At 41.5% G+C, this 10,761-nt stretch overlaps 1 protein-coding gene across 1 annotated transcript; it reads right to left on the reverse strand.

Moving 5' to 3' along the window:
- Positions 1-743: 743 nt before the first annotated feature.
- LOC141953956 (serpin B12-like) lies at positions 744-8,169 on the reverse strand. The gene is made up of 7 exons (XM_074892942.1): positions 7,999-8,169; positions 6,238-6,351; positions 5,743-5,874; positions 4,774-4,891; positions 3,406-3,548; positions 1,529-1,699; positions 744-1,406 (listed from the first exon to the last, which is right to left on the reverse strand). Exons 1-7 carry the CDS (start codon positions 8,167-8,169, stop codon positions 1,002-1,004), a joined length of 1,254 nt encoding a protein of 417 aa, XP_074749043.1. The 3' UTR covers positions 744-1,001.
- Positions 8,170-10,761: the final 2,592 nt, after the last annotated feature.

Raw genomic sequence — 10,761 nt, forward strand, 5'->3', positions numbered from 1 at the left:
TGCAAATGTTAATTTGTTAAATCTCATGCAGCACCTCTCTGAGGAAGATGTTACTTATGTTAAACCAGCAAATTAGCAGTAATGTCTCCCTATCAGTCAGCGGCATGTTTTATTTTTCTCCCACAGACCAAAAATCTTCCCAGGTTATGTTTAACTGTGATTTCCATGATTTTACACTGCCCTTTACAAAACCTTTTTTCATTTCTCAGAGTATGGAGAGAGCCCTGCCTTTCACATCTGCATCTCAGGTCATCAAAATTCACTGGACAGCATCATGCCAGGAAGGAAACACATTTCTTGGAAGTTCATGGCTACAGCTTTCCACATCAGTAACTTAATGGGGTGCTTTAGACCATTTTCCTCCTATTAGTTGAGACTGAAATCACTTGCTTTATCCCCATATAAAAGACAGCCTTCTTTACTATGTAAGCAATTAACCCTCTTTAGAAATGTGTGGTTTTGTATACCGTTCCTGCAGACACCGTGCATACAAAATTCTCTTTGGAGTCATTTGAGAACTTAGGGGCGCTTAGGTGAGCTTGTCTAGAGAGGTTGTGGAGTCTCTGTCCTTGGAGATATCCAAAAGCCATTTGGACATGGACCTTGGCAACTGGCTGTAGGTGGCCCTGCTTGAGCAGGGGAGGTAGACCAGAAGATCTCCAGAGATCCCTTCTAACCTCCACCCTGTCATCACCATCATTAATACGCAGGAATGCATATGAATGCAAGAATACAGGAGCATATGTGGTCATCAAACAAAATGTTATTTGTATCCAGTGAGGTTAAGGAAATATTTACTCCTATTCTGGATTCAGATCAATATTTGAAATTCAAGGAGCCTAGTGGCAGAGCATCCAATTGATGGGTTCTAAGCTCAACTGGTTGCAGTGATTACTTTGAAATACAAACTAACTGTCAAAGGATTAAGAACGCATTGGGAAAAAATACAATTTCTGACTTCATCCAGGTGTTTCTCACAATGTTAGAAAATGGTCTTGATTTTAAGGTGAGCATAGTTTGCCAAAGAAAAGAATGGTATTGCTAGGATTGTGTCTAATAAAGAATAAGAAAGGGTGGTCAGCCATAAACACTTCTGTGAGAGGAAGAGACCTCCTCACAACGACAGCTCCTGTACCAGCTGCTGCTACAGTGCCTTCCTCATTTACTTCCACATATGTCTTATGGATAACATTTGACAGGACCAGAGATTTTGCAAATGACATTGCAGAAAGATCAGCTTTTGATTCAGTGAAGATGTCAGTCATCCCCATCTCTTGTAATACCTCATTGAGGTTAAAGATGCCTTCAAGCTTGAATCGGGGGAGGTATACCTCCACTGTTGTCTCAAACATGTGCTCTGAAGAGGCCCACAGCATTAGATTTTCATAGGTCATTGTGCTTTCAATCTAGAAGATGGGGAAAAAAAGAGCTTAAAATAGGTGGACAGCTTTGAAAAGTTTAGATCTTTACCCAGCCTTAATTCAGACAACCAATTTTCAGCCATAGTCCACGATATATAGTGCCTTACCTGCTCCAGCCCACTGGTAGATCCATCAGCCATGTCACCTGGCAGCAAGATGATCATGCTCAGTGACTTCTGAGCATAAGGGAGTTCAAGGACCTGAGCACCCATCTCCTCAATGTAGCCTAATTTAAATGGGCCTTTCTGATACATCATCTGCACAGGTTTTTTCTCATTCTATTTAAAAGAAAATTGTACAATCACTGAAGCGATATAGCTCTTAGCATTTAAACTTATTATAAGTGTAATATCAGCAGTCAGGGTTTCAGCAGTAATTGTTGTTAGGCTCAACATTTTTCTTTATTTTGTTGCATCTACAGTGACACACAAAACATCAGCTTTGCCATGCATAAATAAAAGAAATAATTCTTTGAAAAAAAAACCCCACAATTTCCCTGCAACTGATCAGCTAGTGAAGTTGCTTAATAGTGTTATACTTCCAAACAGGCTGATGCTGGTTGGATTTGCAAGTCCTAACTTAGACTGGGATAGAGAAGAAATAGCACTGCAGGAATCAGGCTGTCATTTATCAGGCTGATTGTTAAGACAGAAAGCAATAAATAGGTCAAGAGCAAAATCATATTCTTTCTCAGGCATCCTTTCCTACGTCTTGTTATCTTGCCTTTTCTGTGATGGGGTTGTTTGAAACCTTTATAAAGGCTCAAGTTTCCTTCTACAGTTAGCTAACTTCTTAGCTAACTTCTAAAGCAGTGGAAGAAGACTTTTGGTAGATGACATATTCTCAGCAAAAATCCTGCTAGTATTGGTTAGCATACAAAGAAATATCTACACAGCTTCTCCCTATCTCATAGTTTCTCTTACTGCAGCAGTGCACCAAATGTCCTCAGCTATAGACCATTGGCAATATCCATATTCAAAGATATATTTAAAGTCGCAAATATAAGTACCCAGTATGACAGTTTCTTACCAGCGTCTTACCAATGGAATGCAACATGATAACTAGAAATATATGTTTTTCTGACCTTTTCCTTTGATACATGAGGAATGATCAAAAGAGACTTTTTCCCATACAAAGCTCTGCGACTTAAGATCAGACCCAAATCTGTTGGATTTTTTTCTTTTGTTATGGATGAGAACAAATAGAATATTGGCACAACATATGGAAAGAAGACAAAACTGAATTAAATGAAAGTAAATGTTTTTTATTTTCTTTTTTGATAATATCTGTTAGACTTAAAGGGCACACACAATACTTAGAGGAGTGTGCTTGTCAAAGACCTAACTTTGCAACCATATTGACAATATCTTAGTTAAACAATGAATTGATGGTGATATCCCTATGGCAGAAAAAGGGTCTAAAAATTAAAATATATTTAAAATAAACTTTCACATGTTGTAAATATGATAAATAAACTGAAATACCCTATAAGAATTTCTCCTCTTTCAAATTGCAACTGTATTTTTGTCATTTGTTACTATCTGGCCTAGTGTGTTCAGTCTGTTTTAATCTCTCAAATGTGTAGATAATGTTAAAATGCATTGAACACCAGGATGACCCCTTGAAGCCTATATGAAATGGGATGTTCAGATTTGCTTCCATCCATGACAACTATCTGTAACGACTACTATGTTCAAAAGTGCTAATCAGGGCTAACACTTGTGTTTTGCCGGTCACCAAAGCAAAACTCTGAGTTGTTGCAACTTCTGAGTCTTGAATATTTTTTCAGTAAAGATTATACTTTTCTGTGAAAAACCCTCCTGCCATCTCTATGCAATAGGAGAGGCAGGTTAAGTTTCCAGCACACCCACACCTTGCTCAGAGGGCATCTGAGCCCTGGACATTGTGTTTCAGTGTTATGCTTCCTGCAACGCTCACAGTATCTAGGATAAATAATGTTAAGATTTACAGAATGCAGATGTACCTGATTCAGTTTAAAATCTCTCTCTACTGTTTTTTGTTCCTCAAACTTGTGTTCCCAGGATGCTTTGAAGTAGATTACATTCACCAGCACCAGCAATGCATGTACATCAATCACACCAGGAGCAAAGAGTTCCTTGATTTTACCTAAAGGAAATTTTGGAATACGCAAGTAATTGTTAGTTGTCATTAAAACTCTGGACTGAGACTCAATTACTTGTCTGTGAACTTAGTTTTGGAGAAACTTAGAAATCCAGTTCTTGGTTCATTGAAAGGACAGGGACAATATAGGCAAACAAATGGTAGATTCCTGCACTGTTACTAACCAGGGAGAACAGGGGGAGTGGGGGTCACCAAATTAGCCAACTGACAGTGACTATAAATATGTGCCAGGTGACATAAACCACAGGGAAGGAGGCAGCACCATTAATGACATATTTCAGGTTGCATGAGGGCATCTTTCCCTTTGCACCAAGCACAGCAGTTGACCAGCTGTGGAGCTTTTGACTTTCTACAGAGGCTGAAGTAGGAGTTAGCAGGTCCACAAGCTTCATATGAGCACCTAGAGAAATGATGGCTCCTAACCCTGTGCAAGGTGGCTCCTGAACCTTCAGCCCTCTTTCTGGGAGCCAACTGGGGTTAACAGCTCTTCCCCACTGTGTCACAGGCCACTCTGCCAGTACAAGGACAAGTTTGGTCAGGAGATGGGCAACCTAAAAATTACGGAAGCCTTCAAATCTATTTGCCTGTCCCCCACTACGTTCTGGTTTATGTTCAGCCAGAAGATTTAGAAAATTTTCATCCCACCACTACTGCAGCTCTGCAAAACTAAAGCAAAATGGCATATATCATATATAGTCTGACCAGCAAGAGCCAGTGGCCCCTGCTAGCCTGTTAAGGGCAAGAGCTGGTTGATTGTCACCTGATAGTGAGTCTCACTGGTGGTCACATCTCTCGTCTTTGTTACATATAACTAGGTCCTCCGTTGTTCTCCCCACCCCACCCCATGCTGTTCCCAATCTCTCCATGAAGCTCACAACTTCCATCCCCTGCTGTCCAGTATCTTCATCTGTGGCTGTTCGCAGAAGCAATTTGTCAGGTCAAGCCTTATAGGTATTATTGCAATTATCATGTCAGGCATAAGGGTGAGTATACAAAAGTATTTGACAACAAACACATCTTTAATTCTGAAATAATTTAGCTGATAACTTACTCTAGTGTTTCAAGAGTGGATGGGAAGACAAACTGTCTTTAAACAGCGTAAGATTGAACACCTGATACATGAACAAGTCCTTGCTTTTCATACCCTATAATTTCTTTTGTTGAAGCAGTGTAAGAAGGCAGTGATAATATGGCTATGATTTTGTTTTACCTTGTGTCTCACTTTCAACCCAACTGTTAATTTTTATCCTGGCAGCTTCAACAGCACCATGAAAGTCCACTGTTTGCAGCATTGCTCCATACAGTTCCTTAGTGCACATTAGAAATTTCTGTAAAGCAAAATAAAGATTATGAATTGGTCAAATTCATTATGCACTTATTCCCTTTTGAAAGAAATCAATGGTTCAGAACTATTTTAGAAATGGTGAGGGACCTGTTGACTCCATAAGACAAAATTTCATTTTGGAAACGTAAACTATCTGAAGTTTATTGAGAGAATATTTGAAGAAGAGATAATTATTCTATTGCATAGGCAAAAAGAGTAAGTAAGTAAAAAGAAAGCCAGAAGAAAGAGTCTTCCCATGGACAACTGCATACCTGAGGTCCAGATAAAAATAAAAAATTAGCGAAGATGCAAGATGTGTTGTTTAATGCTTAAGTATTTAAATCATTCATCAGAAATAATTGACAGAAAAAGAAAGATATGACTAGCAAGTTATCCATACTAGGTAGACCAGAGACCACTCTGTCATTCAGTAAGAAGTTGAGCACAGCAGCCCTATGCATGAAACTGTGTAACAACTCAGGTGATAAGCCCTCTCCAAATTTACTGCTGCCCAGACATGCCACTTGCAGAAGTAGCTCACAGACAGCTTGAATAGGCCATTTTTGGCTGCAGTCACACCTCTGGCTGAGTGTAGACATATCCAGAAGGAAACATTCCTGCTTTATTTTTGCTCTATAGCCATTGATATCCACAGGGTGTTGTTTTTTTTAAAAAAAAAAAAAAATAAATTGAAAGTTGACACTCTGGTCTCTTTCCCACCAGCCCCAAGAGATATGGCTCCAAGAAGCATGTCAAGTAATCCAAAATACACGTGAGGGGAACAACAGGAAGGATCACGGTTACAGGGAAGCTTGAGGTCAGGGCCACAGCAGTTAGCAGATACAGGTAACTTACTTGCTGGAGTTCAAACCCTTGTTGTATAAAAAGATTGTTGGCCAGGGTTAAAACATATCTTTCGCCAAGGTTTTGTAGTTGTAACAGCAGTGTCTGGAGCTCTTTATGGTTAAGATCCCCATCCTTGTTACACTGGGAATATTACAAACACAACAATTATAACAATTCCTCCATATAGCTTTGGTTGTTAATTTGTATCTTAATTAGATTACACTATAGGGCTAACTCCTGCTGTACTGATTTTTAAATCCAGCTAGTCTAAGCTTTGTAGCCTGATCCTCCTTCAGATGAGAACACTGAAGGCTTTAATATTGACTTCATGGAAGACTTGGTCCTTAATAAAATAACACCTTGTACCAGGCATTTCCTAGTGGATTAGGCAGACTCCGTGCGTGTGATCCTGACTCCCTCCAGTGGCAGACTCCAGTGCTTTATACCTAGTAACCTGTCGTGCAGTGAAGAAAAGGCTCTGGTGCTCCCCACCTAAGGATGCACCTGTGAGAGGGAAGGCTGTCTCTCCTGGCTTCGTTCTGGCTCCATGTCTGGGGCTGCGCTCTCAAGATCAGATCCAAGGCTCATTCTTCCTGCAGCTTTCCTGACGTGGAGCACCTGCAGTTGAAGATGTCAGATTATGGCAATTGTAACTGAGATAAAAACCTTTTCCTTGTTTAAAAGATTTTCTATGCTGTCCCGGATAAAGAGTGTAGATTTATGAAAGATATTTTCTCAGCTTCAATCAGGCTGAAGTGACAGACTTGAAATTGTTCATATATTCATGTTCAAATTCACATTTCTATATTAGCAAACCAAGGAGAACATGCCCATAATCCCTCAAAATGTTACTCTCCACTACCTCAAAATGTTTACATTTCATTTGTATTTTTATTGCTACAGTTACCTTAAATTTCAAAACAAAAAAGTTGCCTCAGGTGAAGAGATAAAAATAGTTTTCTTTGAAAACATCAAAACTGGCTTTTTGCAATCATTCTTAATCTTTGCATCAATTTAGGAAATATATGAAAACCACAGTGCTCTTAATGGAAACCAGTCCTTGTTTCTAATGTGCAAATATCTCACTGAAAAATTTCGTGTAGCTTCTCCATTATACTAATGTTGCATCATTCATAGACTTAATTTTTTTCATTGAGGATACTGGATCCCCATTGCTTTCCTAAAATAATAAGCAAGAGTCCCTGTGCATTGGGTTTATATGGCAAGACTATGGTAGCCAGGGGGCTGCAGGGGTGGCCTCTGTGCAAAGAGATCAGGGGCTGTCCCCATGGTGAACAGCTGGTTCCAGCTGGCTCCAAAATTAGTTGACTTTGTTTTGCCCTGACAGCAACTGGTGAGTGATGTCCCTGTCCTTATCTCGACCCACAAGCTTTTTCATCTTATTTTCTCTCCCTGTCCTTGTTGAAGAAAGAGGAGAGAGCAGCTGGGTGGGCACCTGGCAGCCACCAGCCAAGGTCAACCCACTATACTCTGGAAACCTTGTGAGGAGGGCATGTCTATCTTGGCTGCAGGTGACCCAGCAGTCAGACTGTGCGCATGGCAGTGTTAGGATATCATGGATGAAGATCTATCAGTACAGAGCCAGCTACTGACAAAAACCTTTGCCTTAGGCTTATTGGTCTTTCACTGCTCATGGGCACAAACAAGAAAAGAGAAGAAAGATAGTAGAAAGCAGAACTTGCACTTCTGGGAGTAAAGGCACAGCAACCGGAGGGGTGGCCTTCTTCACTTCCTCCCTGCCCACCTGGGTCTCTGTGAGCTCTGCAGGTGAGACATTTTGACTCTTGCATGTCATAAGCAATAAGTGAGCTAATGCTTCCAGGCACGCAGGTGCAATCACTTCACGTTTCTGCACCGCTCCCCTCTACCCATCTGGACTCACGCTTTCAGGATTCTCATAGCAACCATGAGAGGAATTGTCTGCCCATAATTTTGAAACAAAGTCTGATATTGTGGCAGCAGGCCGGGGGAACGCCAGGGTGCCCCACTGTGCTGTATCACCTCCTCCCGTTCAGCTCTTGCTCCGTGCTCCTGAGTCTGCACAGAGGCATGGTGCGACTCACACAAGCAGATGGCAAGGATCACAGTGCACCAAGCACAACTGTTAAGGCAGCACCGGTGCTTGTATTCATGCTTGTTTCCTATGACACCCTTGCACGTGTGTCCTGCTGGGATGCCTAACATTTCCATTAAGGGAACAGCAAGCAATGTGGAAGCATCTCACCATGTTTCAATAATACTTACTTTTTCTATCTGAAGAGCAGTGTTGTTTTTTGCACCTAGATGGACCAGGGCCAGGGCAACAGAGATGCTCATTGGAGAGAAGACAATGTTTGTGTCCTCTGCATTTCTGTTGAGCTTATTGTAGAGATCAAGGCAAAACTCAGTAACTGGTCTAGAAATGGAGTCCATCATGAAGCAGCTGCTGACTGGGAGCACAAAAGAAAGAAGAAATTTAATGCAGCTTGTTGCCTAGCTAGATCACACTGTGAGGCATCTGTTCTGCCCTGAGATTGTCCCATAATTGGTTGCTAAATAATAGAAGTTTTCTAAATACTCAGAATTTGAAACAGCCAACCTTGCACACATGTGTTGGTCCATGCTACACAGCAGGAGCAAGGACACAGCGGGCCTGGAAAAGGGACCCACACTCACAACATATGTGAATTCCTCAGAAAGGACCATTTTTCTGTCTTATCCCATATGGTGTATCTTATTTCAGATCATGGTATTGAAATCAGTCAACTGTGGATTAACATTTTCCTTCTCCAGACTGGTTTGATGTATACTCTTTCCTCTTGTAACAACATATGATTAGTGACAGAAACTTGGTGACAGAAGCTATGCCTGCATATAACCATGTCTGGTAACCAGAGCTGTGGTATGAGGGTTTCAAACAACAGGTTTATAAAAATAACATCACTAATAATTAAATGTTTTCATATATGAAGAAGGGTCGTTAACAGCTATGGAGACTGAACTACATATGGAAACATGAGCAGTTTGAACTACACTTTTTCCCTCCTCCTGAGTTTTCCAGGAGCCACAGATTCAGGCAGGATACACAATGAAAATTTCCAAGCAAAGCAATAGCTCAACAGCCCTGAAAAGAAGTCTGTACATTCCTGCTCAATGATATGAGAAGATCTGTGTCATTCTTTTCTTTTGTACTAGAAACATTACAGTCTGATACCTTTCCCATGGGTCATTTACATTAAATCCACTCTCCTAAGAACAAGTCGGGACCAAGTTCCGGCTTGGTCCTTGCAAGCAGGAAGCCATCTGAAAAAAAGGGGTTTAGAAACTCCTTTCCTGTCCCTTAGGAGAAGAATTATAAAGCTGTTGTGTGGATGATAGTGGGATCACATGAGCTTTTATGGAATCATTGTACCCAAGAAAACACACATCACTTTCAAACAAATGATATTTTGGACGGCACACCAGAAACGTGTGAAAAGCAAAGCATACACTCCTGCCTGCTTGCACACATAGAGATGAGTAGCTGTGGCCTGTGTTCCAGAAAAATACTTTATTTAGGGTAAAATACACAGCCACAATATAGAGAGAAGGCCCTCATGTCTTCCACAGCACAGAACTGGCTGGCTCTAGCTTTCAGCCTGCACTGGAACAAGCATGGGTCTGGTCCATAGCAAACTGCCAGACCTCCTCTCCATTGAAAAGATGGGCAAGTACACAGCCACGTGGTTAGTCCCACTGCCCACAGAAGGCCATGGCACAGCAGGGCATTCTTTCTCAGCCCTGTGCCACCTGGCTGCTGCAGCCCACAAGGCCAAGTTATGTGAGGAGCTCCAGCCTGTGTCACCGGAAGGCTAAGGATGGGGAGAGGCTGTTGCAAAGCTGGACTTCAGGATCTTTCATCAGCAGAGGCCTTGTACAGCCTGTCCTGGGCTGTTGGTGTCCAGCAGCCCCTTTGAGAGAGGTCTAGAGCCTTCTTGGGAAGGGGCAGCCTGGTGCTGGGGATCTCCATCACCTTCCAGTCAATGCTCTCCTGCCGCCCTGCTCTCCCACTGGAGCATCAGCATTTCTACCACAGCCACAGTCCCCCCCCCGCACAGAGAGCCTGCCTTTCACAGAGTTTTCTTTACTCAAAGAGATACTCAGAATGCATTGTCTTGTCCTCAAGATGAAGAGTGCATGCTACCTCTTGCTCACCCATGAGCCAGACATGAACTTTGCATGAGAAGCTGGGGGCTCAGGTGCCAGAAGAAGTTATCAGAGTGATGGGAGTTGATGTTGCTCAGCTGAGATGCAGCATTTGTCTGCAAAAAACATTTTAGCTTACAGCAAGTGCCAGACAATGGGAAAGAACTCAGCCCTCACGAAAACAGACTTAGCCTAAGCCAAATTTCTGTAGTGGCTTGGAAGAGCTGAAAAGTCAAGTTGCTGAATATACGAAGGTGCCACGTGTGGGAAATGCAGACGTTTCTTGCCTTTTGACTAGTTTGAAAAGTACAGTAATAATCAATGCCTCATCATGTTTCTGACTGATGCTCTGTGGAAAGAACCTGCAATGCTGAAAGAAAAAGTTAATATATATTTCGTACTGAGGTGTTTGTTTTACCCTCAAGTCCAGAAGTACTTCACATGAAGACCTAATACAAATGGGCAAAACAGAGGAGAAATATCCAAAAGGTTCTCTGAACAAACAAATTAAAGATGAGTTATATCTCATTAATTCTGAAAATAGCTGTTCTAAGCTCTGCTGTTTGTGTCTTTGTATGAAACATGGTTTTCATTTTCCTTTTAATAACACAGTCACCTTACCACAAGAAAAAGACATTGCACTAAATAATAATTTCTTTTCTTCCTCCTTTATTACATACTACCCAGAACCTTCTGAAAACAAAACTCAGTGCTTCTTTAGTGCTGAAGTTTGTATTGCTCCACTTCCACACCTCTTGAAGATCTCAGCTGGAGCTGTGAAATCATTCATAGCAAATGTAGGTCATGAAGCGTATTGTAGGTGTGCCCGAACCTCAGAACGAG

This window comes from Strix uralensis, chromosome 1 (assembly GCF_047716275.1).
Source record: "Strix uralensis isolate ZFMK-TIS-50842 chromosome 1, bStrUra1, whole genome shotgun sequence".
Classification (NCBI taxonomy): domain Eukaryota; kingdom Metazoa; phylum Chordata; class Aves; order Strigiformes; family Strigidae; genus Strix; species Strix uralensis.

Excerpts from the sequence above, each read along its gene's own strand:
- LOC141953956 (XM_074892942.1), bottom strand. The coding sequence starts at position 8,169 with ATGATGGACTCCATTTCTAGACCAGTTACTGAGTTTTGCCTTGATCTC. Across the intron at positions 3,549-4,773 it reads GGTTGAAAGTGAGACACAAG|GTAAAATCAAGGAACTCTTT; the intron begins GTAAAACAAAAT and ends AATTTCCTTTAG. Across the intron at positions 1,700-3,405 it reads GAGATTTTAAACTGAATCAG|AATGAGAAAAAACCTGTGCA; the intron begins GTACATCTGCAT and ends TCTTTTAAATAG.